Source organism: Aethalodelphis obliquidens, unplaced genomic scaffold (genome assembly GCF_003676395.1).
Source record: "Aethalodelphis obliquidens isolate GAN/ISIS:26980383/991018 unplaced genomic scaffold, ASM367639v1 scaffold17, whole genome shotgun sequence".
Lineage (NCBI taxonomy): Eukaryota > Metazoa > Chordata > Mammalia > Artiodactyla > Delphinidae > Aethalodelphis > Aethalodelphis obliquidens.
The window spans coordinates 6,475,354-6,502,818 of NW_020837961.1; the positions used below are offsets into that span (position 1 = coordinate 6,475,354).

General features: G+C 39.9%; 1 protein-coding gene and 1 long non-coding RNA gene across 11 annotated transcripts in view; one reads left to right on the forward strand and one right to left on the reverse strand.

Annotated features, from left to right (window-relative positions):
• LOC113625931 (uncharacterized) overlaps positions 1-27,465 on the reverse strand; it is a 141,736-nt gene that overhangs the window by 97,625 nt on the left and 16,646 nt on the right. For 8 of the 10 annotated variants that reach the window (XR_003434951.1, XR_003434948.1, XR_003434954.1 and 5 more), the window contains exons 4-5: positions 13,206-13,303; positions 1,668-1,767 (exon numbers count right to left, since the gene is read on the reverse strand). This is a non-coding gene — a long non-coding RNA (uncharacterized LOC113625931). Of the gene's footprint in view, positions 1-749; positions 1,768-13,205; positions 13,304-27,465 lie in introns of those variants that run through there. The other 2 variants (XR_003434955.1, XR_003434946.1) reach the window with 1 other exon arrangement.
• APELA (apelin receptor early endogenous ligand) lies at positions 2,171-7,028 on the forward strand. Its single transcript, XM_027116866.1, has 2 exons — positions 2,171-3,477; positions 4,667-7,028. Exons 1-2 carry the CDS (start codon positions 3,402-3,404, stop codon positions 4,753-4,755), a joined length of 165 nt encoding a protein of 54 aa, XP_026972667.1. The 5' UTR covers positions 2,171-3,401; the 3' UTR covers positions 4,756-7,028.

Here is a 27,465-nt window from a genome sequence, read left to right on the forward strand (position 1 = left end):
GAGAGAAGTTTCAGGATGGAGAGAGCACTACTGTAGGGAGAGAGCTAGAGGAACAAAGAGTAAGACCCAAGTTGCGAGGAAGACGGGACAGGCGGGGTAGGGCCTCAGGACCAAAATCACAGGAGTAAGAAGCACTGGGCTGGGTGGACACAGGCCTCATCTTGGCTTTGCCATTAACTCTTTACTTTGGGGGCGAGTCACTTACTTCTGAGTGTGTTCTCTCATCTGTGAAATGGAGATGAAACTTACATCATACTATCATGTCTAAATAAGACAACTTTTGTTAAATACCTGACATATACAGTATACCACCATAAAAATAAGTATGTTTTCATAGAATTATATAGAGAATATGTTTACTTACAGAAGATATAGCAGTATTGGGTTGGCCAAAAATGTACGGAACATCATATGGAAAAACCCAAACGAACTTTTTGGCTAACCCAATACACTGATTTTCTAGGGCTGTTGTAACAAAGTGCCACAAACTGCTGGAGTAAAACAACAGAAACGTGTTCTCGCATCATTCCCGGTGCCAGAAGTACAAAATCAAGGTGTTGGCCGAGTTGAGTTTTTCTTGGAGGCAGAATCTTGCCTCTCTCTTAACTTCTGGTGGTTGTTGGCAATCCTTGGTGTTCCCATGCTTGTAGTCGCCTAACCCCAATCTCTGCCTCTGTTGTCACGTGGCGTCCTCCTTGTATGTCTCTGTGTGTCTCCTTTTCTCACAAGGACGACAGTCATATTGGATTTAGGGCCCAATCTACCCCGCTATGACCTCATCTTAACTAATCACATCTGCAAAGACCCCATTTCCAAATAAGGTCACATTCTGAGGTTCCAGGTTAGCAGGAATTTCAACCCGGCATAAGAAGTATATTCCTAACTTATTCTTATTTTTTATAATAGCTTCAACAGGCTATTATTATAAGAACTAGGATTGAGCCTTAGAGGGGAGGGGGACAAAATGGTTGAGATCCCAGGTCAGGAAATCTGAGTTCCATCTACTCCTCTTCCCACGTGTGTAGCCTTGGAGGCTACACCCTCCTTAGTGGTTAGTCTTCTCATCTGATAAACAGGGGGCAGACCTTCAGAGTGTTTGGGGAGGACTAAGGGAAGTAATGCGTGTGATGCACTTAGCATGGTACTGGCCCAGAGGGATGGTGTTCAGCTCACTCTAAGGAGGCCAATCTGTGCTGCAGATGGCAGGGGGTGGGGGGACAGGGGGAGGGCAAGGTTTCTGCTCACGTGAACGTGCCTCACCATTCATCCAGACGCAGGCTGAAAGCGCTGCGTGGACAGCCACTCTCATCTTTACAGTCTAGCTCTCTGCCACTAAGATTTCCCCAGGCCAGCTTGTTCAATGCTAACTCGAGTGATTTACCACCACTCTTGATCCATGACCCGTAGAAATGCCAGCTCACTGGTCACTGTCCAATGTCTAGCATTTCAGTTCGCCCATCAGCTTTATACACTATATTATTGGACTCCGAAAACCAACTGCTTAATCATCATCGTCAACTTCTTCTTAAGTTATATTTGGAAAGAACAATTTAAAATATATGTAAATAAATAATGCCTTAACTTTCATAAATTTGTAATACATTTATGTATTTCTAATACATTACCTTGCTTTCTCTTTCAGGTGGAAAACCAGGTAGTTTACTTACATGAGTTAAATACAACACTTCACTGTATCCTGATTGGTGGGAACACCTTCCTCAGTACTTGCTTATGTTAGGTGTATTCTAGGAGTTCATTGTTGGTCAGCTGGTAATGAAATACACAAATTTGAATCAGTTATGCGGTTTGTGGCAGTCACTATCTTATCCATAAAGAAGGCTGACCACAGTAGTACCTTTGAACAGACATAGACCTAAGACTTGGACTGAAGTTATATTGTCAAAATCTGTATTGGTCTCCTGTTGGTTTGCTCGACTTAACACTCGGCTTTGTCAGCTTGCAGTTGGTTTTCCAGGGTGCTGTACTGAGAAGCTTACAGGGGGAGTAAAATCCGAACATTACCTTTGCTATTCGTGAGGCACTTTTATATCGTGAGTCCATATTCTTGTATTCAACTGATGTTACGGAATGACGTATAAATGCAGCAGGGCTGCATAGTGCCCTTTAACTCCCAGATGGGCAAATATTCTCAGGATTTTAAGAATTGCTGTATGCTCTCGCCTGTTATAAAGTTCATGGATAAGCAGGCAGGCAGGGATTCTCACTGACTGATGTCTAAGATAAGCAAATTATGCATTAATTTCAAACCTTAGGAAGCCCAAGGTTGTGTACCAACTACCTGAATCTAGAAAAGTGAAACGCAACAAACTTCCTGCCAATTCACAAGTTGCAGATGCTTTAGATTTGGTATTTGGGATCTACCTGAATTTGACTGTGTCTACACTATCATTTCCATTTACTTTATAGTTAAGTACAGTCATTTTCATTTGTAACAGCTACATATGACAGGCAAGGAAACACTTAAAACCACAAGCGATCTTGGAGCATGTGTGTAAAAGATGACATGAGACTGCTTTTGTCTTCTGAGCTCATTCCTAATTTCTGTGTCCGAAATATATCAGCCACCATATATAAATCTTTTAACAGAACCCAGATTTCATGAATTTGTGGCTTGCCTGAACTTACTTTTTTAAAATCCTGGATGTACTGCAGATGAAAATGATCTCTATTACTTTAGAAATTGCACTTTACAAAATAAAAAAGATGAACATTTTTCAGATTAATTTCAGAACATTCTAAATCCCAGGAATGTTTATTGATGTAAACCCACATAGATTAAGCAATTTAGAGATTTGGGGCAAACAGGCACCACTTTGCAGTAGGTTTGGAAAAGAGAAAGCATTTCAGCACATGTTCCGCCACAAAGCATTTGGCAGTCTAAGTTAGAGCTTCAGATTTCCTTCTGAAAGGGACAAGAGACTTCCTGTCATTCCTCTGGGTTTCTGCATGTGACACCGATGTGCACAATGCAAAGTGTAAACAGATGTAAATGGTGAGGGAGGGAGCCCGGCCAGTGTGTGGTTCTACACACTCTCCACACCCTGCTCTGGGCGCAGTCCGCCTCCCCTCGGAGTCGGCGGCGGACATTTCCACCCAAGTCACAGGACGCTTGACTGGTTTATTTCACCAATATTTACTTATGGAAATCAAGGGGCGTGGCCGGGGCGGGAGGAGGGGTCTGGGGCCGAGGGGCTCCGACCGCAAAACAGCACCAGTAACCTTATCTGCAGGGATCATTAACCTTTCTGGAAAACGCAGCTGGCTGTGCTCTGAGGTTTGTCCTCAGAATGTGAGGAGCGCCACACAGATACCGCAGAGACTGTTCAAAGACTGTTGGGTTTACCTTGCGCGCTTTTGCTCCACCGTAGTGTGGCAGAAAAATGAGATTGCAACAATTCTTTTTTCTGTTTCTTGTTTTTATGATGAGTCTTCTACTTACCCCCGGACAGAGACCAGGTAGGACTTGGATGGATTTGTACCGAGTGACTTGTTTTCGTGCCTGTTTGTGTGAACGGGCCTCTGAGCATGACTGTGTCTCTGTCGAAAATCGCGTAGGTGTGCTTGGGGGTGAGTGTGTGGGATTTCAGAAGTATGTTATCTATCCCGTTAGGTCTGTTATTTGGATATTTAAAAAGTAGCTGGATTTTAGAATGATGATAAATATTTGACCACTATTTTTCTAAATTCGAAGAAAATTGATCCCAAAGCTATCATAGATATGGTGTCCTTATAAGTAAAAAGAGAGCTGTTATTTCTAGATATATAGTTAGATGTGTCACTTTAAAAAGTGCCATTTTAGTATTATTGTGCTTACAGAGCCAAAAAAAGTCAAAAATATGTGTGGTCAAGATAAATAATATTAATTTACTTGACACATTTTTCAAGGATTGTATCAGTCATGTTGTTCTTAACTAACAGGGATTTAGTAAACAAAGTTATTTTAAAGTGCTTTTACTTCAGAACCAAATATCTAAGATTTCAAAGCGCTGCCAAGTAAAAAAGAAAAAAAAAATTAGAAAGTTTTCTAAGGAAAAAGCCAACCTAAATTTAAATAGAAAGGTGACACCATTTATATCTAAACATGTTAGATTATTCCCTTGATAATATACTTCTCCATTTACAACAGAAAATGGTGCATAACTGGTTAAACATTGAGTCTCTGCCTTTTAGTTAGAAGTTTGATCACTGAGACTATTTCAAATGACGTTTCCTGGTCTGACCTCTTTACATAAATAAGAAAAAAGTTTCAAGTTAGCGATTCAGAAAGCAGCTGATCCCTTCTTACTGTTTATAGCAATTGCTATTCAAATTGTTTCTCCTCTCAAAATACAGAGCAACTTGGACAACAGTCTTGTAAAATATTTGTGATTAATTCACTACGTAAACTAAGAAGTCTAGAAACATTTAGAAAGAAGTCATGTAGGAGAAGAATTTTACTATTAAATCCCACCATCAACAATGAACTGTTAGGAATACCCATCGTGAATTTGCATCTCATTAATTTTTTATATCACAATCACATCTGAACAGAGAGCAAATAATCACAGTATAATCTGGATCGAAAGTATTCCCTCAGTCTTCAGATTAAACAACTAATTTTCTGTAAATGCCCCTGATATTTTCCTCTTTTTTTTTTTTTTTCCAGCTAATTTGGCAATGAGAAGAAAATTGCACAGGTACAACTGCCTTCAGAGGAGATGTATGCCTCTGCATTCACGAGTGCCCTTCCCCTGAGGTACTTTTGATGGAAAGAGTTTTACTACATTTAGGCAATGTTCCAGATTACATATACCTGAGAATGCTTAAATGGCTTTAGAGTGATGTCAGTTTAAGGAATGCATACTAATGGTTTGCATACTAACAGTGAAATGAAATGATGTTTGGGAATGGCTTTAATCATTTAATGGGATGGAGGAGGAAAATGTAGGAAAATCTTGATAATTGTTGAACCTGAGTGATAGTTACGTGGGGATTAATACCATTGTGTGTGTTTGAAAATTTTCATAATTAAAAAAATCAGGCACGAGGAGAATGTAATTAATTATAAAGGTATCTTGAAACACGTGTTTTGAAAATCCCTGACTAGCTCCCTATGCTGTCCAGAATAAGCACGTTTCCCATTCACACCACTCTATGCTTGAAAGCATTCGCACACGTTTGCCCAACACCACCAAGTGGATGATGTGTTAGCCTCAACACTTAGTAATTTATTCTTCCTGAAAATATTTCTTTTCATATATAAAATCAACTTAATATTAATGACATGGCAGCTTTCCAGCTTCACTAATAGAGTTGGTCATGATGGTTGCATCTTTAAGGATAAATTCTGAATAGAATTTTGTTCCTGATTTTACACTACCGCCATCACCAGTAATACTGCTTGAATCAGTTAACATCAAACACCGCCCAAGTTTGTTACTTCACACTAAAAAATAAGAAGCTTGACATTCCATTGTAATTATTTTAAGCTCTTTAATTCACATGAAATATAGCTTCCTTTAAAAAAGTCATAGAAATATCCCTCAGCTGGTTAACATAACACAGGCAGTTGCTCAATTAGCCTATTCATTTGGCCTGTGGACTGGAGCATTTATGGCACTATGCATCCAGGGAAAAGAATGATTGCTCTGCCTGGTGTTTAATACACGCTTTTCAAACCAGTGAAGACCCTGTAGTGGGATATTAAATAAAGGAAGAGCAGTTCAGTAACAAGCATTTACCAAGAGGACTGAGACAAAAACCCAAGTTCTCTACGCCTGCATCTGTAACAAATTACTCTTTGCTATCAAAATATGAAAAAGAAATTTGGTGGAGAAATCCAGAAAGATACAAGAGGAAGTTCTCGAGAAGCCAATTAATGGGGACTAAAACATGCTTTAAAAGTGTCTTATATGTTAAAAAATCCTTTGGTGTATGTTGATAATGAATTTCAGTCTCTCATATAAATAACGGTAAAATCTGTGCTTAGGAGGAGTGGAGAAGTTCATGATTTTTCCAGCACTCCTCCACAGATAACAAAGAGGCATTTCACAGTAGCAAGGGAATTCCTGCATATGCAGGAAAGGATGCCTCACAAATGCAGACAAAAGCCCTTAGTCAGCCACAGGTTATATTGGCTTTCTCCCCCAAACACCTGCCATAAAAACTAGGGCTGTAAGTAAACAAGATAGAGTAGTGAAATTTGAATTGTCAAAGTTAAGGAAAATTTTGACCTATAAAGCAAATTTGTAAACCAAAGGGAAACGTAAGTCGAAGCCATATAAACTATTTAATAATAGCAATCCTTTACAAAAGTTGGGTAATCCTTTTAAAGAACTGCTCAGGTTACAGCATCCATTTTCTCAGTGTTTAGACTAGTCCTACATTCCAGCTACAGTTCTTTGAAGAATGTGTAAAAGTCACATTTTGGAATCCAGCATTAGTATAAGAGCCACTGAAAGAAAAACGTTCATTTCCCCACAGGGAACTATATTTAATATCCAGTGATCAACCATCTAGAAAAGAACATGAAAAAAAATATATGTATAATGGAATCACTTTGCTGTACAGCAGAAATTAAAACATTATAAATCAACTATACTTCAATAAAATTCTCTTAAAAATTAAAAAAAAAAGATAATTTCCCAAGAGCTTGGTCAACCAGTGCTCTAAGTGCTATATTCAAGTTTGATAGCATGATTCTCACTGCCCTAAATACTTGCATCTTTTTTATATGTCTTGCAACAAAGGTACTTTGACTACTAGATAAAAGCACTATAGACATAAGTAGTGGAACTCTGAGGCTGAATCTCTCTTCATTTGTCCCCCTCTGTTTTCTACGTGCTTTAGATAAAATCACATGTCTTGACTTCATTCAGTTAGGGTCAAGGAAGACTGTAAAGGGATAGGTAAGGTAAACATTTGACTTTGAAGTTTTACAGATTAACCTTTTAGAGTGGTTTAGACTTTCAGCTCACTTGATGGGAAAGCCCGATTACATTTACTCCGTCAATTTTTCCTTCTCACAGAGTCCCCCTCAAAGATCCTCAGTGAGATTTCCTAACTGTTGAGATAATTAAATAGAAAATCTTGCCATATAAAGTTTATTTTCTAATACTTTTTTTTCTCACAAATATTTTGGCGTTACCTTCAGCCCTAAGTGAATTAGAGTGAAGGAAAGCAAAAGAAGGGTGTCAGGAAATCTGAGCTTATAGGTTGATGTGGAAATGAGGTAGGGTCTTTGAGGTGGGGACTCTGATGATGTCCCCTTCCGACAGTATCATCTCACTACAGCCCTGATTTTATCGATAAATATGTGCTCTAGGTAACGACACACTCCGTTAACCCATACTCTTTCTAGCTTTTTAATAATAGTTATAATACATGTTCATGGTATAACATTTTTTTCTAACAGTCTGGAAGAATACTGTAAAGTCAAAAGTAAAAGTCTTCCACCCTCCTCTGTTGCCCATTTTCCTTTCCCAGAGGTAATGGCTATGAAAATATTTTTGGTGAAGTTACCTTTTAAAATTGAGACCCTTGATTACCATTCAAATGTAAATGATTCTACTTCTCTATTTTCTGCCTTTTTAAAAAGAATTGTTTTGTAGAAGTATAGTTGATTTACAATATTGTGTTAGTTTTAGGTGTATAGCCAAGTGATTCAGTTATATATTTTTTCAGATTTTTTCCCACTGTAGGTTATTACAAGCTATTGAATGTAGCTCCTTGAGCTATACAGTAGGTCCTTGTTGCTTACCTATGTTATGTATATCGTAGTTGTATCTGGTAATCCCCATAGCCTTCACTTGTCCACTTGGTAACCGTAAGTTTGTCTTCTATGCCTGTGAGTCTGTTTAGTATATAGATTCAGTTGTATTATTTCATTCCACTCCGACGTTGGGTCTCTGTGTGCTTTCTCCACACCCAGACAACCAGCCTCCATACTGTCTGCCTTACTCCTACGCCCTTTAAGTCATGATTCCCCCCCACCCCTGACCAAATCTCTGCTCTGCCTCCAAACTCTATGCAACCGTCCTGTTGTCCTGGCCCTTCTCACTCTATTCTGCCTCTTTGTCTTATCCGAAAGCCAACTCTGCCTTCAGTGCAGAATCTCCACTTTAGGGGAGCACTTCACCTCCAACTTTAGTGGCGCTCTCTGCAAAGAACTCTTCTTACTTTTAAGCACCTCTGATTCCCATTCAGTTCTATTTCAAGACTTCAATGACCTCCAGTTTCCTTAAACTTTTTAACCTCCTTATCCAACTCACAGCAAGAGATGATTCCTCTTCCCATCGAAAATGGAGGTAATCAAGCTTCAAAACCAGACCCTGCCCTCAAACTACAAACATTTACATCTGCAGCGTCTTCTGTTTTCCCCTCCTAGTCTTTCATTAGGAGATTCCTTTCTTGGTTATGGTTCATCTCTCCACACCTCAGGAACCTTGATCCAACAATTACTGCCTTTCTTCCCTAGCATGTTCAATATGTCAAAACTGATCTATTTCATCTTTAAAAAAAAAAAAAAGAAAAAGAAAGAAGGTGCACCCTTGGCCCCATAGTGCTCTCTAGTGACCAGCTCAGGTTCTTCTCTGCACAGCCCAATTTCTTGAAAAGTGGCTACTTCCTTCCCTCCCATGTATTTTCAATGCACTGTTCCCACTGCATTCTGGGAAAGGTCCCTAGTGACTTCCTTCTTCTCAAATTCAGTGAACACATCAGCTGTCTCCGTGGGTCAAGTTGTAGAATGAATTTTCCTTGGTTTCAAAGATACCCTGCTCCCTTCTGACCATCTCTGGAATAAATCACTATTCCTTTCAGGACCTGTACAGGGTGTCCAACTGCCTACCTGGAATCACCTCAGCTGCCCTGCAGATACTTGAAGCCCATGGCCACAGTGCACATGCAGATCTCCACCATGGCTTCTGCACAGCTATTCCTGTAACTCAGCTCTCTGTTCCAATACCATGCGTGTCATCAGGAAGGACTTCCCTGATGATCCTTTATGTAAAAAAGCAGTACCAAAATAAAGTCTTAAAGCAATTCTTCAACCTGCCCAAGATACTTCCAATTTTCCTTTTCCTGGATTGTTTTTCTCCATAATACGTAATGCCATGTGACATAACATGTATTTACTCTGTTGTTGGTTTAGCATCTTCCTCTCTTCATTAGAATGTAAGTTTCATGAGAACAGGAACTTTGCTTTGGTCATCAGCTCTTCAGAAATATTTGATGAGCGACTGAATGAATAGCTAAAAGTAAATTCTTTAATTCCTTCCACTCAAATATGTCCCCTGTGTTCTCAAAGTTACTGTGTATTAGGCAGTGTGCTGTGAAATGTAACGTGGTACTGTCCCAACCTAAACTTCTGAGCAGAGTGCCCTAGTGTCCAGTTCTGTTCGGTTCCTCAGCCTGTCATTTCTACCTGACAACCTGCTTCCTCCTTTTCATCTCTTTACTACTATTTCAGTGCCTGTTATATCTCTCCAACATGACTGCCACACCTTAACTGATCACTCCAGCCTCCAGGTCTCTTTTGGAAAATCCATTTTTTGTTTTATCATCTGATCTTTTTAAACTGTAAATCCAATCATGTCACACCTTGATTAAAATCCTTAACTGTCTCTGTAGCCTTCAGGACAGTGAGAACTCCCATAATTTAACAAAGGACACATTACAAAGGGTACCTCTGCGGCATCACCTCTTCTCCCCTGCCCTTTCTCAGAGTGGATAAGAGTTAAGACAGGACTGCCTAAGTTCTAGCTCTGGCCACACAGCTCACCCACTGGTGATCTCTGGTAAGTCACTTATCTCTTCTAAGCCTCCTTTCACTTCCAGACCTGGAAAATGGAGCTGGTAATGTAATGGTATGTACCTTATCGTAACTGTACCTAGCACATAGTAAGTGCTAAACAGGTAGTAGCTAGAATTATTAACATGGCTTTAAAGTCAGTCCATTCTTCACCTCTTGCCCTTCCTCAAGCTACACTTCTGCCTACTTATTCTTTTCCTCACTATCAAGTCGTCCTTCAAGACACCTTCCCTGGTTTTGATACCCCTACAGATTTTATTAGATGCCCACTTTTTGCTCTCAGCCCCGTTTGCATATACTTCTGTCAAAATACCGGACTCACTGCCCTGTAATAATGTGTTAACTGACTGGACTCCTCCCTACCTCCCTCCACACACTAGAAATTCTCTGAAGGCAGAGTGTGGGTGTTCTGACTTTGTTAAATTAACATTTGTTAAGTGGAGCACAGAGCACAGAATAGTGAGCCTTACTGCAACACCTGACCACAGATATGTTGAAATAGAGAAGTTTATTACAGTCCTGGAGGAAGCACCGGGCATGCCTCAAGGGGCCACATGGGGAGGCCAAGGCAGAGTGCAGACAGAGAGAGGGGACCTGGGGGACACACGTGCCTTTAGTAGGGTCTGTGGTGGAGTCCTTTGGATTCCTGGGCAAGGGCCTGATAAGTCAATTCAGACCAAGAGCATGGTTTTGGTAAGCCCCAGGGGGTCTTACCTAAGGGGCACATAAGGTAACCAGGCCCTGGGAGACAGGGAGACTGTTGATCACAAAGGCTGCTGGGGCTTCACGTCAGGAACTTCTGTTTGCTTGTGACCTTGCACTGCTCTCCAGGGCATGTGCTTCGTTTGTGGGAGGCGCTGGTGTCAGTGTAAAGCCCCACACAAAATGCATGCCTGGCAGCAACACCATGGGGTAGCTTAGCTAGACTCTCATCATTGGGTTGCATTTATTTATCTTCCTATCTTCAGCCGAAAAAAGTGCCTGGATACAGCAGACACTCCAACAATTTTGCTCAAAGAAACGAAATGAACCTTGTATCAATATTTATTGTCTTAGCATTTAAGAGGTACTACCGTCAGGCCCCAACACGCATTTTCAGCTTTATTTCCTGATATTAGCTGCCAGACTGAACTCTTCCTCGCTCATCTCACCAAGTGCAAACCCTGCCTCTCCCCCAGGGTTCTCTTCCAACTCCGTTTCCTACATGAGGCCCACCCTCATCCAAAGAGTTTAAAATAATGTTCCACTCTCAACAGTCACTGCATTTTTATCAGTAGGTTTTTAAAGTCATTTATCATATATTCTGCTTTATTTCATCAAATTTTACCAGTACTGGAATGTGAGCTCCTTGAAGATAAGACTTGGCCCCTAAAGTTTAGCCTATAAACCTTTATAGTGTGTGAATAGCGGAGAGCAGCTTGAAGTATAGGGGATTCTTGCATGGACTATAGTATCTGTAGGACGCCTTGCTCAAGACTAAACAAAATATAGAAAATTACTGTTTTCTCAGTTAATCATAGTCTAGTGTCTGAAGACCATGTCAGAGAAAATCCCTAATGTTCCTAATTTACCGATGAAATAAAACTTTTTTATAAAGACCCTGATGCCTTTATGATAATATATACAATATAACATACTGAATATTTAAATATACAGCTAGGTTTTACATATATATTATTATAATACATGTACATTCCCCTATGCAAAATATGTATATGATGGACTAAAGCCAAATTTCAGAGTATTCTTCACTTTGGAAACTGATTTCTCATTACAAAGTGTGTAATAATTCTTTTTGCAGATACTTAGTTAAGGTAGCTGTTGTCTAACATGTTTAGGAATCTAAAATTTCTTTGTAGCATAAATTTTTTGTTTGTTCTCAATTATGTATTCAATTAGTGACCTAGTGATATAGGTAAACTTTATTATTGCATAGCGGTAATGTATTTGAAAAATATATTATTCTTTGACAATAACAAGAGAATATTTTTTAAGTGACTTGAGAAAAACAAAATCACTTATCATTAACTCCTTCAATACATTCCACTTTTGGATGTATTTTTTTTTAATAGTGATGTGTGATATTGAATGCCACAATTCTCTCCACACTACCAACAATATCAAAATGTGAGATGAATTCTAAACTTTCCTGATCTTAACAAAATTATTAGCAATTTTCACCAGAAACATTAAAAATCTTGTCAGTGTATCTACAATTCATTAGAATAATGCTAATTTATAATTAAAATCCTTGAGAGCTTACCTGTTACCACTCAGAATATTTATAAACAAAATAATAATGCAAACCACATGTCTTCTGCTTTGCTTTGTTAAAATTCTATTAGAGAAGAGAAATAGGCAGAATAGACAGGCTTTCCCAAGCCTCCTTCACTGGTCTTGGCCCTGCACACCTGTGGTCATGCCTAGAGCTTGGGTCAGCCACTGCCACTATTCTAACCCCATCAGGCCTTCCAGAGCATTGACCCTTGACTGGTCCCTTTCTCCTGCTAAGACTGTATAATTCATTAGTTCCATAATCGCTGCCAGTATTACACGTTTTCCTGCTGCTCTGTTTTCATCTCATTGTTCTGGAAGGAACCTGAAGTCTTCAAACAGGTATGTTATTGCTGCTGGAGAATACATAAGAAGTCAGATTGGAAATGCTTCAAATTCTTCATCGAATCCCAAACTGTACAGCAAACCTATATATCTGTGGTCAACTTGCTGCCTTGCGCTCCACAATAACTGCTTCTAACTTCTTCTATTCACCTCAAATTTTAGGCCCTAATCTTCAGGCAGATGGCCTTGCCTCATATCACAGAGAAAAGAGAAGTCATCACATGGTATATCCCTCAGCCTCCAAGTACAAAACAAGACTCCCATCTAATCCCCCTCCTACTCTGCCCACCCTGACCCTCCTCTTCCTCTGGGTTTCATGGAAGGTCTGACCATTGCTCCATCTGTGTATGGATCCCTTCCCTTCCCACTTTCTCAGGAATCTCAAACTGCCGCTTTCACACTGTCTTCATGCTCTCTGCCCGCTGGATCGTTGTGTCCACATGGAGGTGAGGTTTAAACGCTGGTAAGGCTACGTAGTAAAACAACACATGCACACACTCCTTAGTCCAGGCTCTCGAATGAGTCTTCTGTACTCCTCGTCTCCAATTCATTATTTTCCATGCACATTTTAACCTACTCTAATCTTACGCCTTCTTTAAAATAACGTCAATCATCTTCATTTGCTTAGTTTTCCCTCTGATTTCTCAGCAGAATTTAGCAACTGACTACACTCAATCTGCAAAACTCCCTTCCCTTAAATTCCAGGATACCACACTTATACTTTTCTGCTAAGTTCTCAGCTGACTCTCTGGCTCCTAGGCAGGTGTCATCTTACCTGGAAAGACTTGCACGGCGGAGTTTCTCTACTCTCTCCTGCTCCGTTTCAGCCATTCCTTTGGCCTCCGTTACCTCTTCACGCGGAGTGGTAATACTCTGCAGGAAAAAAGGAAGATCATCTCAGTGAGAACAAGCAATGCCTATTTATTCAGAGCTCGCTATGGCAAGGGAGTAAGCCACCATGGCTATTTGGCTATTAAGAATAATTCTGGGAGGGACGGTGGGAGGAAGGAAGGAAGGAAGGAAGGAGGGAAGGAAGGAAAAAAGAAAGAAAGAAAGAAGATAAAGTAAAATAAAATAGAGTAAAATATAATAAAGTTATTAAATTAAAAATAATTATTAAGAAAAAAATTAAAAAACAAAAACGGACGTATAGGGCCTTAGGACAAATGGTGGAAGCAAAGCTATACAGACAAAATCTCACACAGAAGCATACACATACACACTCACAAAAAGAGGAAAAGGGGAAAAAAATAATAAATCTTGCTCTAAAGTCCACCTCCTCAATTTGGGATGATTCGTTGTCTAAAGGAGGGAAGAATAATTCTGTTCTGAACGTTCATGTACAAGTTTTTGTTTGAACATCTTTTCAGTTCTCTTGGGTGTATACCCAAGAGTGAAACTGCTGCACTATATGGTTACTCTGTGTTTGACTTATTGAGGAACTGCCAAACTCTTTTCTACAGTGGTTACAGCAATTTACATTCCTAACAACAATATATGTGTTGCAATTTCTCTACATTCTCACCAGTACCTGTTATTATAGCCATGCTAGTGCATGTGAAGTGGGATCTCGTGATTTTGATTTACATTTCCCTAATGACTAACAATGTAGAGCATCTTTTCATGTATCCACTGGCCATTTGTCTCTCTTCTATGGAGAAACAGCTATCCAAATCCTTTGCCCATGTTTTTCAATTGACTTACTTGTCTTTTTATCGTCAAGTTGTAAAAATTCTTTATATATTTTGAATACATGGCCCTCATCAGATACATGATTTGCAAATTAGTTTCTTCCATTCTATTGATTGTCCTTTCACTTTCTTGGTGTTGTCCTTTGAGAACAAAAGTTCTTAGTTTTTTTTTTTGTTTTGTTTTATTTTGTTTTTTTTTGCAGTACGTGGGCCTCTCACTGTTGTGGCCTCTTCCGTTGCGGAGCACAGCCTCCGGACGCACAGGCTCAGCGGCCATGGCTCACGGGCCCAGCCGCTCCGCAGCATGTGGGATCTTCCCAGACGGGGGCACGAACCCGTGTCCCCTGCATCAGCAGGCGGACTCTCAACCACTGCGCCACCAGGGAAGCCTAAGTTTTTAGTTTTGTTAAAGTCCAGTTTGTCTATTTTTTCTTTGGTTGCTTGTACTTTATATGTTAAAACACCATTGACTAATCCAAGGTCACGTATATTTACATTTATATTTTCTTCTAAAAGTTTTATAGTTTTGTATCTTACATTTATGTCTATGATCCGTTTTGAGTTAAATTTTGTGTATGGTGTGAGGAAGGAGTCCAACTTCTTTTGCATATGGATATCCAATTGTTCTAGCACAACTTGTTGAAATTACTGTTCTTTCCCCCATTGAATTACCTTGGCACTACTGTCAAAAATCTGTTGACCACTAATGTAAGGGTTTATTTCTGGACTCTCAGTTCTATTTCACTGATGTAATGTCAATCCTTGAACTAATCCTATAATAGTTCTATTGATGATTGCATTATTATAGCAAGTTTTTTAATCAGGATGTGTGAGTTCTCCAATTTTGTAGTTCCAGATTGTTTTGGTTATTCTGGTTCCTTGAATTTCCATATGAATTTTAATATCAGCTTGTCAGTTTCTGCAGAGTGGCAGCTGTGACTTGGATAGCATTATCTTTAATCTGTAGATCAATGTGGGAAGTATTGCTATCTTCACAATTATGTTTTTCAATACATGAACATGGACCCTTGAGCAACATGGGTTTGCATTGTGTAGGTCCACTTATGTGGATTTTTTTCACTAAGTAAGTGCCACAGTCCTACACAATCCATGGTTGATTGAATCTGTGGATGCAGAACCACAGATACAGGGGGACAACTGTAAGGTTATACGCAGATTTTCAACTGTGTGAAGGGTCAGTGCCCCTAATCGCCACGTTGTTCAAGGGTCAACTGTAATCAGATCTAACTTAGTTTATCTCAACATTTTATAATTTTTTAGAATACAATTTTTATACCTCTTTTGTTTAGCTTACTCCTGATATTTTATTCTTTTGGTGCTATTGTAAGTGGAATTTTCTTAATTTATATTTTTGAATTATTCATTGCTAATATATAGAACTGTAATTGATTTTTGCTTATCGACCTTATATCCTATAACCTTAATGAAATTATTAATTCTCATAGATTTTAGTAGGTCCCTTAGGATTTGCTATGTATGAGCTCATGTCATCTGCAAATAGATGTAGTTTTACTTCTTCATTTCTAATCTGGATGCCTTTTCTTTTCCTTGTCTAATTGCCCTAACTAGTCTGGTGCAATGTTGAATAGAAGTGGTGAGAACAGACATCCTTGTCTTATTCCTGATCTTAGATGGAAAGCATTCAGTCTTTCACCATTAAGTATGATGTTATGTAAAATGTGAGGTCAAAAATGTTGCGGGAGTGGGCAGTAAAAGTGCAGATTTGTTAGAATGTGTTGGAACTTAAGGGATCCCTTAAGTTAAAGTTTACACTTTAAACTTACACAATGTTGTTATATGTCAATTATATCTGTATTAAAGCTTTTAAAAAATTTATACTGCCTAGAGAAACCCTGGCACCAGTAATTCTCTTCCTGTAAAATATCCATGATCCTCTTAAGTGAAAATTAGTTATATTTTTCCCTACCATATATTTAAAATGTATTGCTAACTACTAATTATTAAATGGCCTTGTAGTATTAAGAATCCTCAGAACAATTTAAAAAAATTGAAGTATAGTTAATGGACAATATTACATAAGTTACAGGTGTGCAATATAGTGATTCACAATTTTGAAAGTTTATACTCCATTTATAGTTATAAAATATTGGTTATATTCCCTGTGTTGTACAATATATCATTGTAGTTTATTTTATACATAATAGTTTGTACTTCTTAATCCCCTACCCCAATGTTGCCCCTCCCCGTTTCCCTGTCCCTAAAGGTAATCACTAGTTTGTACTCTATATCTGTGAGTCTGTTTCTTTTCTGTTATATTCACTAGTTTGTTGTATTTTCTAGATTCCACATATAAGTGATATCATACAGTATTTGTCTTTCTCTGGGACCATTCTGTTTGTTAAATAAAATACCCCAAAGTAAGATTTTGGTTCTGATATCTTTCTTTAACCTGCTCCAAATAACCTTCCTAGCTGGTATAAATATCAAAAATCAATGTCCATAATATTAAAAAAAAATAGTTGAGAGTACCAATGTGGGTCACTGAGCAAATCAAGATTATTAGATGAAAAATAATTTAATGTAAAACCTCTTTAATAGCATATATTCAGACTTTTAAACAAATACAGTGCTGTATTTATATTGAAAGGTAAGAAAATATGAAGTTGCTTTCAGCACTGAAAAACCGTGGTAACTTTTCATAATTCATCGGCTATAAAAAGAAATTAAGCATGAGTAAATTGGTCTGCTGGATAGCATTTCTTATTATGTGTTTCTTTCTCCTTTGCTTCCAAATCTAGATCTTCTCTATCTAACTTCTCCAGATCTACCAGAAGAGGAGTGAAGGAAAAGATACCCACCCACGTAATAGTGTGATTGATTAGAAGTTTCTGTATGAAAAGGAATTGTTTGAAAGCAATGGGATGGTTTATTAGTTTCACACGATTCTCTTCTTTCTGGTTTCTCTTTAGAGAGAAAATAAATTCAAAAGCAATTCCAGTCTGAAGTATAATTATTTGCTTGCATAACAAAATTCTCTTATCTTTTTCTGCACATTATTATTCTTACCTGGTTTAAGAAGAAAAACTCTTTAATGTCTTAGAACTCTCTAACAGTAAAAAGTGTAGGAGTTTAAAATTGTCCTTTCATATTCTTATAATTTTCCGAAGGTATTAAAATTACTTTTTATATGTTTGAGTGATTGTAAAAAAAAATCCTAAATCTGAAATCAGTTGCATTGGCTACTTGGCTTTGCAGAATAGGGAGAAAATTATTCGTTCATTGATTATTTATATAGAGAGACTAAGAAAGAAACTATTAACTGCTATCAATGTTATATAATAGGCTTTAATGTTTATGAACGTACTTTGAATAATATCCATTTATAGTTGTAAAAGTCTGAAATAAATAAATAAATAAAGTCTGAAATACTAACTGTAGTTCAGTTTATATTACAGCTGAAATGTTTATTTCTGAACCTATTTTTCAACATGTCATCATAAGAAGCCAATGTCTGATTTCTTTTGAAGTTCTGTTTTATGCCCTTCATTCATCTGTATAGACAGCTTCTTAGAAAGGCCAACTTAAAATTGAAATTTAAAATACACTGGGCTTCCCTGGTGGTGCAGTGGCTGAGAGTCCGCCTGCCGATGCAGGGGACACGGGTTCGTGCCCTGGTCCGGGAAGATCCCACATGCCGCGGAGCGGCTGGGCCCGTGAGCCATGGCCGCTGAGCCTGCGCGTCCGGAGCCTGTGCTCCGCAATGGGAGAGGCCACAACAGTGAGAGGCCCGCGTACCGAAAAAAAAAAAAAAAAAAATACACTTATGCCAATAAAGTCTCAAGCAGAGTGATGTCTCCAATATCTGAGTGCTCATCATTCTGCTAGGCTTTATTTGGGTGTGGTGGTGAGACATGTAAATAAAAACTCAGAGGGAATTTAAGGATACGATTACCAAAGAAGGACATTATCCTAAGTCTGCATTGTACTGATAATTAGTTGTTCTCAAGTTGTTAAATATGCTCCTAATTTGTATTTATTCAAAGACTGTTAGCTCACTGCCATAAAGTTTTAATTATTTTACTGTAAGTTAACGCTATATATGAAATTTACATATTCATATCTTGACTAGAAATTTTACTTTGTAAACATTCTAGAGTGGGAGAAGCCATAAACCTTTAATCCCGATTTTGCCAAAATAAAAAATTGAGATTTATATATAAAGAATTTGAAATATAAATTCTGATACATGAAAGTTTGTCTCCCTTTCATAGCTTGTTAACAGTGTTTTGGGGGGATGGAAGGTGCTTATAAAAGTACTGTAATTAAATTTACACACAAACAAAAGATGTTTTATGAAATGTGTTATTTCATTATTTAAATTGGATATTTGGGGGGAACTCTAAATGGTTTTCTAGACGAATTATAATTCCTTTGCACAAGTGCATTTAAGTAGAAACATAGCTATTAACAATTACATTTGTTGAAAACACATATGTACTTATTTATATAATTTGTACAGAAAAAGAAAAGATTCATACAGCTCAGATACATCTCATGGAATACAAGCCTACACTTTTGCAAGATCAGACTCTCACATTCACAGAAAAAGTTAAAAACCAGCCATAATTAAATGGTTATAATTTCTGCTCATACAACTTCAGGAATTGTTCAATAAAACACTCAGTGATTTGAGTGTCTAGTTGTCCTTACTTGTGTAAGTTCAGAGTATTGAGCACAGCATGGTAGAAATGTTCCTGTACTTGTCTCTTTTTCCCTTGTTCCTTTTCATTGGGGCATTTAAGACTGATCATACCTGCCAGTGCAGATCTTTTACCTAATTCAAGATTATCAGAGGAAAGGCAAAGATTCTCGCAAAATTGATTTAAAAACTCAATAACCAGTGGCATGTATGTTGAAAGTGGCACACCAGCATAAGTCCATGGCAGTGGAGCCATGTTTTATTCACTGGCAAGGTGAAGGGTGAGACCAGAGGAGTGTCAAATATGTGTACTTTAAACTTTACCTTCTCTGTGATTTGGTGTTTGTTTTATTATTTTTCTATTAAAAGTTCTTTGCAATTTCTAACATTTTCAGAACACAAAGGAAAAGAAATTTTATATAGTTTAATCAAGATAGCTAAGGGTATCAGAAGTAACGGTGCCACCTCAATTTGGAGTCATGGGTGAGTCAGTGAAGTGAGCAGATACAGAGTAGTGGACCAAAGAAGAGATGTAAATGTTGATCCCTTCTTTCTTGGCTCAGTCCCTTCCAAACTCCGTGAAATCAGTGAGGGCTTTGGTCCCTTCATCATTTTCACTCTCCTGGTGCCAGTACTAGAATAAGTGGGCACAAAATTTAAGGGTGTGCCCAAAACCTCAGTAGTCAAGACAAGTAACACCATTTTTAACATCATTTTTGAAAAGAAAAAGGACAATGAACAAAATATCAAGCTTTTACATAAGTACAGGATGAGCTGAGCCATGTCAGAGCCTAAGGAAAAAGATAAAAATTGGTAATTCTAGTCCTATCAGTAACTATAGCCTTGTTTTAACACATTAGAGCCTGAATTCCAAGCCTCTGTTTCTTCCCTTTGTTCTCACTTCAACAAATGACTTCACTCCCTAAACTCCAGATCTATATTTCATCTTCCATTCTTGGCTTCCACCTGGCCAGAGTGATCAAGGAAAGAACACCGGATTCTAGCCCCAGCTTCATTTTATATCTAAGCTCTCATCCTACTATAAAATCATATAATTGGATTCCAATGAGTCTTGGTAAGAGACAGTGTGGTTGATAATTTGAGGCTCGGGCCCCTGTCAGCTGCTCTGCAGAAAAATCCTATCAACCTCCTCTGGAAATTTGTCATCTGATTGTACACGAAGAATCCACAAGAACTACCTACACCATCTCCTGACTGTACACTTTCAGGATTATCACATTACTCTATTTTTGCAAGTTCTTATGATACCTTATATCAACTGTTCTGTGGCAGTTGCTATGGAAGTGGCCATATAATATTCTTCAAAGTCTTTAACTTGGTGTTAAGAGCAAAGAATATTTTGGTATATAGCCATTTCTGTTTTTCTATTTTTAATGTAATGTTTCCTGTGATGATGTGTTAGTAGGTCAGTTTGCCCACTATTTTCTTCCTTCCAAAGGAAGGAAGCTTTTGTATTTCATAACTGATATAGTTATGCTTAACTAAATATGACTTGTATAAACTGAGCCACAAGTGTCATGAAAAGTTCAAATACTGTAAGTAAACCAAAACAAAAATATTTCTCATTTTTCAGCATTTGGAAAAATCTTTTAATAATATTAGCTTTGAAAAATGAAAAAAAGTTCTAAACTTGCAATCTGTTTTTAAAAATTGTGTTTTCTGTTAAACACTCTTTTCCTGTGATAAGACTTTAGATGACCGTTATTCATATTGTAATTTTTGGCGTTCTGTTTTTAGAGTGTTTGAGCCCTCTTTCTTTTTTTTGAATTATCTAGGTTTAATTTAAAGTGCACTTGTTAGTAAGGATGGGACAGAAGAAGGGAGAAAAGAAGGGGTTCCGCCTCTGCAAAGTGATTTCCCCAAAACCTTATGGGATTAAGTATCATTTTGCCCGTTTTTAGATGAGGAAACAGGAACTAAGAAAATGAGAGTAACATTAGCTACATACAGCTAGTAAATTAATAGTAGTACTTGGAATACAAAGCCAAGCGCCTTCCAAAATATGCTCTTAAGCACTAGGATATAAGAGAAGTTTTAAACTATTTATTAAAGCTACAAATTATATAACATGAAATTAAAAATAGTTTCCTGACCTGCAACTGAAAAATGAAGAAAAATTTCTGGTTCATGGGTTTACGCCTTTGAAATCAAGCAGGACCCTGTGGGCTCTCCCTGGGTACAAATCCTTTCTGTGTCCCCCGTTTCTTGTTTGTAGGAAAAAAAGGCTTCAGCATCCTAGACTTTCCAAAGGGCAGATTCAAATAGTTGCTAATCAGGGAAGTGAGAGAATGCTAAAACAAAGGAGGAGCAGTCAAGAAACAGTAGTGCAAGGACTTCCCTGGTGGTGCAGTGGTTAAGAATCCACCTGCCAATGCAGGAGACATGGGTTCGAGCCCTGGTCTGGGAAGACCCCACGTACCGTGGAGCAACTAAGCCCGTGAGCCACAACTACTGAAGCCTGCGCGCTCTAGAGCCCGTGAGCCACAACTACTGAGCCCGTGAGCCACAACTACTGAGCCCATGAGCCACAACTACTGAAGCCCACATGCCTAGAGCCCATGCTCCACAACAAGAGAAGCCACTGCAACGAGAAGCCCGCGCACGGCAATAAAAAGTAGCCCCTGCTCGCCGCAACTAGAGAAAGCCCACGCACAGCAACGAAGACCCAACACAGCCCAAAATAAATAAATAAATAATAATAATAATAAAATAATAAATAAATTTATTAAAAAAAGAAAAAAGAAACAATGCAGCCATGGGTGCACAGTCCTGGTTCCTCCTGAAGGAATATACATAACTCTATCTTTGAGTTCTTCTGTAGGAACTAAGGCCTCAACCCAAGGGGAGGATGGTAACTTCCAGCTGAGCAGTAGATTCCTGGAGCACTGCTCTGTTACCTCACCACCAAGCAAACAGAAGAAAGTCACACACCCTGCAGTCCTCACCCCAAATTTTGCCTATAAAAACTTCTCCTGGAAAACCATCAGGGAGTTTGTGTTTTTTGAGCACAAGCCACCCATTCTCCTTGCTTAGCCCTTGGCCTCACTTTTTGCACTGAGGCAGATCAGTGTAGTGATCACCACTTCAGCTTACTTAACCAGAGACCTGTGTATTTCTCTGTTTGTACAACTCATACTTAATTCAACAAAGTTTGGCTTCATTCCTCCCAATTTTCTTTCCTCTCCTTTCAAGGACTTTTAAAAATTATTCCGTTTACTTATCTTTTAAAGAGAAAAAAGTATCTGCATAAAATAAAACTCTTTCTTTTGTTTATTGTCATATTTAAGCAGAATATTTTTTATTCTAAAAATAATTGTATCAAAATGAGACAGGAGGGAAGGGGGCAGGGCACAACCTTTATAAGAATGACATAGCCATTGAGCATACAACAAAAACTGGTTAGAACCTACTGGGCCCAAGATGGCTGAAGATTCAACTTCCAGTAGACTTTGAGCCTCATTATATGCTCATTGTGATACATTAGCATATGCTAAATTGAAACAGGAGGGAATGGGATAGGGTACATCCTTTAAAAGAATGACATAGCTGTTGAGGACATGACAAAAACTGGGTAGAACCAACTAGGTCCAAGATTGATACTGAGCAGGGCCTCCATGACCTGCCTCCATGACCTTCCCTGAGTTCCAACCAGCAGATTCAAACAATTGTTAATTAGAGAAAGGAGGGGATGCGAGACCAGGGAGAAACAGTCAAGAGAAACAGTAGTGCAGCCTTGGTGCAAGGTCCTGGTTTCCCATCAATGGACACACATCACTATATCTTTGAGCTGTTTTGCAGATACTGAAACCCCCTCCAGGTGGGAAAATTTAACAACGATGGTATGCTGCCCACAGGCATGTAGACCCCAGGGAACCTGAAGGTTGATGATGCTGACTCCTACTTACCTCACCACCAACCAATCAGAAGAATGTCCACAAGCTGATCACACGCCCTTTGAGCCATTACTATAAAACTTCTCACTAACCTCTCCAAGTGGGGACACATAGTTTTTCGAGGCAGGAGCCTGCTGTGTCCCCCTTTGCCTCACAAAGAAGTAAAGCTCTCCTTTTCTACTTCACCCAAAACTCTGTCTCTGAGATTGGATTCAGCACCGATATACAGAGAAGCTGAGCTGCTGGCATCAAGATGGTGAAAGATTTAACTTCCAGTGGACCTTGGGCCTCATTATATGCTCATTGTAATACATTAGCAGATGTTAAATGACACAACCACAGGTGCCACGACAGTTCCGAGGCTCACCATAAAAGCTCAAAAAGTGGGCGGTGGTCCAATTCCTGGAAATCTCCACCCCCTTCTCCAAAACAGTTGGAATACTCCTCCCACTCATTAGCCTATGAAATTACCCAGCCCATAAAAACTAGCCACCCCATACTTTGGGGCCTCTCACCTTCCGAGATGGCCCACACTCCGTCTGTGGAGTGTGTTTCTCCTAGTGTTGTTCTTGCCTTTTGAGACAGACCGCATTCTGTCCATGGAATGTGTATCTCTCTAAATAAATCCACTTCTTACCTTCGCTTGGTCTCTCACTGAATTCTTTCTGCAACAAGACACCAAGAACCTAAGCTTCATTAAGTCCTGAGACCAGGTATGTGATCTCAGTTAAAAGACAGGGGGTCAAGTCCTGATCTGGGTTTTGGCTGGGTTCAAGTCCTGGCCTGTGGGTCCAAGTCCCAATCTGAGTTGCATGGTTTCAAAATGACACACCCACAGGTGCCATGACAGTTCAGAGGCCAACCATAAAAGGCCAAAAAGTGGATGGTGTCCCAATTCCTGGAAATGCCCGCTTCCCCAGAATAGTTGGTATAATCCTCCTACTTATTAGATATGAAATTATCCAGCCCATAAAAACTAACCACTGGATATCATTTCGGGGCTGCTCACACCATCTGAGACAGACTGCATTCTGTCTTTGAAACGTTTATCTCCCAGGGCTGTTCCTGCCTTCTGATATGGACTGCATTCTACCTGTGAAGTGTGTATCTCTAAATAAACATGCTTTCACTTAATATGGCTTGCTCTTGAATTATTTCCCACAGGAAGCCAAGGACCCTCACTTGGCAGCCCATCCCAGGGACTCACCTGAGACCTGGGACATGACCATCCTCTCTCACCCCATTCTCCTGCAACAAAAATAACTTGGCTTTTTCTCTTTAAAAAGTTGTTTTCAAATGGCAAAGAAAGTAAATACATTTTAGTGTTGTGTTTTGTTTTAAAAAAGGGTTTACAAAACAAAATGGCACACATAGACCTGCTCCCTCTAAATCTCACTTCTGCAGGAAAGAGATACAGGCCTTTTTAGATGAATTTATAGATAATGTACATGTGAATATGTATAAACGCACAGAGACATGCCTGTGTGTGCCCATACGTACACACATACATATATATGTTTCATACTACATATTAGAAGTTTGCTGCGTGCCTTTGCAGGCATATGCAGGAAGGGGAAGGAGAGGAAGAGCAACTTGCTAAAACAAGTTGGAGCAACCAGAGCTCAAGACTGTAAAGTGCCTCAGAGAGCAACATACATAAAAAATATTCCTTGGCTGAGAAACTAATCACTGATAAATTTAGAACAGTTTCAGTTTTTACACAGGAGGCATGAGGGTAAAAGCCAGACAACTTCTGAAGTAGTCTTGTAGGGAAGACGATGGTAATTCTTAAAAGCAATGGGTCCAAAGGAGATTCAATGCATAACAATGAGCTCTTTAGGTTAATTAGCATCTAGCAGGTAGGCTGGCCCCATCCTGTTGAATTACACTGTACCGTACAAAGCAGGGCCAGCCTTTCAGGATTCAGTATCATACTGACGGGGTTCCTGTCTTAAGGGATCTTGTGTGACATGAACTGTGATAGGGAATGAGTCATATTTTGTATCTCAGAGTATTTAAATTAAAACCAAATACTCATCCCATAGTAAAAGAACAAACAAAAAGGGGAAGCTGATGCCACCAGCAATTCAAAAGGTTTAGAGAAGACCTTCAAGACGGTGGAGGAGTAAGACGCGGAGATCACCTTCCTCTCCACAAATACATCAGAAATACATCTACACGTGGAACAACTCCTACAGAACACCTACTGAACGCTGGCAGAAGACCTCAGACCTCCCAAAAGGCAAGAAACTCCCCACGTACCTGGGTAGGGCAAAAGAAAAAAGAATAAACAGAGACAAAAGAATAGGGACGGGACCTGCACCAGTGGGAGGGAGCTGTGAAGGAGGAAAGGTTTCCACACACTGGGACCCCCCCACAGGCTGCCTTCTTCCTTCTTCCTTCTTTCTTTCTCCTTTTCTTTCAAGGATATAGTAGCCTGCATGCAAGGTGGCTCCCAAGGATCCCAGCCACATTGCAAACAAGTGGTGTCGTGTCACTAGAACTAGCCGATAACATGAGTGTAGACGTGATGTGTGTTGTTTCCTGCCTGGCACATAAGAGCCACAGACCATCGCGGCGTCGCTCTTTCATATAGTATTTAAATAACTTTGTTGTTTTACCATAGTTTTAGATTTACAGCAAAGTTGCATGCATACTAGAGAGAGCTCTCATATATACAGACGTTCCTTGGTGTCTGCAGGGAGACTGGTTCCAACACCCTAGAAGATACAAAAATCCACAGATCTCAAGTCCCTTATATAAAATGGCATACTATAACCTATGCACATCCTCCTGTATACTTCAAATCACCCCTAGATTACTTACAATACTTCATACAATGTAAATGCTATGTAAATCATTACTGGGTATGGCAAATTGGGTGACACTCCCCATCACTTTCCACTATGCTTTGCCATGTGCAAATCTTTTTTTTTTGCGGTACGCGGGCCTCTCACTGCTGTGGCCTCTCCCGTTGCGGAGCACAGGCTCCGGATGCGCAGGCCCAGTGGCCACGGCTCACGGGCCCAGCCGCTCCACGGCACGCGGGATCCTCCCGGACTGGGGCATGAACCTGCGCCCCCTGCATCGGCAGGCGGACCCCCAACCACTGCGCCACCAGGGAAGCCCCGGGCATAACCACTTTTGAAAACTATTTTGCATTATTAACTATCTTAGAACATACACTCAGTTATGTCACTCAGGCTGTGTAATCATTCAGAGTATAAACTAGGAGGGCTACAAACTGCACAAAACTACATTTACGAAGGATCAGTGGAACACTTTCCACAAGTTCAAACTGGAAATAACCCCAAAGTTCCACAACATTAGATGGTAAATGAATTACCATCTATTCATACAGTGGGACATTAATCAGCATTGGGTGGACACTAAGTACTCTTCACCCCAAACCTGAAATGAATCTCAAAGATGTAACATGGTGCGACAAAAATCCCGGCACAAAAGGATACACACCGTGTGTGCGGGAAAAATGACTTCATGGTGCTAGACCTCAGCATTAGTGCTCGTATTGGGGGAGGAGGGATGGGCTAGTGAGTGGGAGGAAGGTGAGAAGGCTCTAGGGGTGCTGGTAACAATCTATTTCTTCATCTGGGTGGTGGTGCAGGGTTACAGGCTTAAGCAGTTTTCTGTGTGCATGTCTAATAAAAGCAGAAGTGACCACAAAACCACAGACTATAGAAATAAATTATAGAGAAATACGTTCAATCTGTTTGGCCGAGGAGGCAAAGTTTTGAAAATCAGAAAACTACATGATTGCTTCAAGCATTTAATTAGCTTATATCAAGCAATTCAAGCAAACATAATGAACAATCAGGATACAAAAATGGGTGAAGAAGATTAACAGATGGCCAATTATGAAGTCAAAGCAGATCATTTTTAATAATTCAGAGACATCAGTGTGAAAAACAAGAGAGATTGTTCTTTGTGCCTCGTCTGATTGGCAGAGCTCTGTAAAAGACCACAGACAGGGTAGTGGAGCCAGAAGGAGAGGAAGCCTGGTCGGGTGAGCGAGCAGAGACTCTGAGCCAGGCTGTCTGGGCTGCAATCCTGGCTCTTCCATCTATGGCCCTGTGACCTGTGACAGCTCAGAAAGGATTTACAGAGGAGGGGAAATGTGCCTAGCAGCAGGCCTGGCACATGGAGGTTCTCATGGTACTCAACTAACAAAACCCCAGACTTGCCATGCTCAGGATGCTGTGGTCGAAGAACACACCTTCTGTTGTCCCCACTGACAACCTGGCCCAAGCCCCTACATGTTCCCCTGGGTGCCTGCACCAGCCTCTGACCACCCAGCCCACCACCACCTGCTGGGCCCCTCCAGTCTCCTCCCACCACGCCAGGATCTAATCACACCCTCTCCTGCAGGACTGCTGTTCCCTGCACAGGAACTGCGTCCTTCCCTCAGCTCCAGCTTCCCCCAGCACCGAGCCCTCTGCAGCGCTCAACCTCCTGCCCTCTTCCTGCAGGGTCAGCCCCCTCTGGCCCCAGCGCCTTTGTACAAGCAGAGCCCTCACTTGTCTCCTGTGCTGCCCAGCTCAGAGCTCACTTGTCCCTTCCTCCAGATCCCAGCTTCCCGACTCCATGAGGGCTCACCTCCCCCAACAAAATGTGCCAGAGCTGTAAGGACAGGATCAGGAATTCTTTCCACTCTGGCTGTTGTAAATTTACCCAGGTTTTGGAAATCTGCCTCCCACACGTGACTGTCAACTCTGTGTTATCCCGCCATGA

Bases quoted from the DNA above. Each gene is read 5' to 3' on its own strand.
- APELA (XM_027116866.1), top strand. From the start codon at position 3,402: ATGAGATTGCAACAATTCTTTTTTCTGTTTCTTGTTTTTATGATGAGT. The intron at 3,478-4,666 runs GTAGGACTTGGA...TTTTTTTTCCAG, and splicing joins TACCCCCGGACAGAGACCAG to CTAATTTGGCAATGAGAAGA.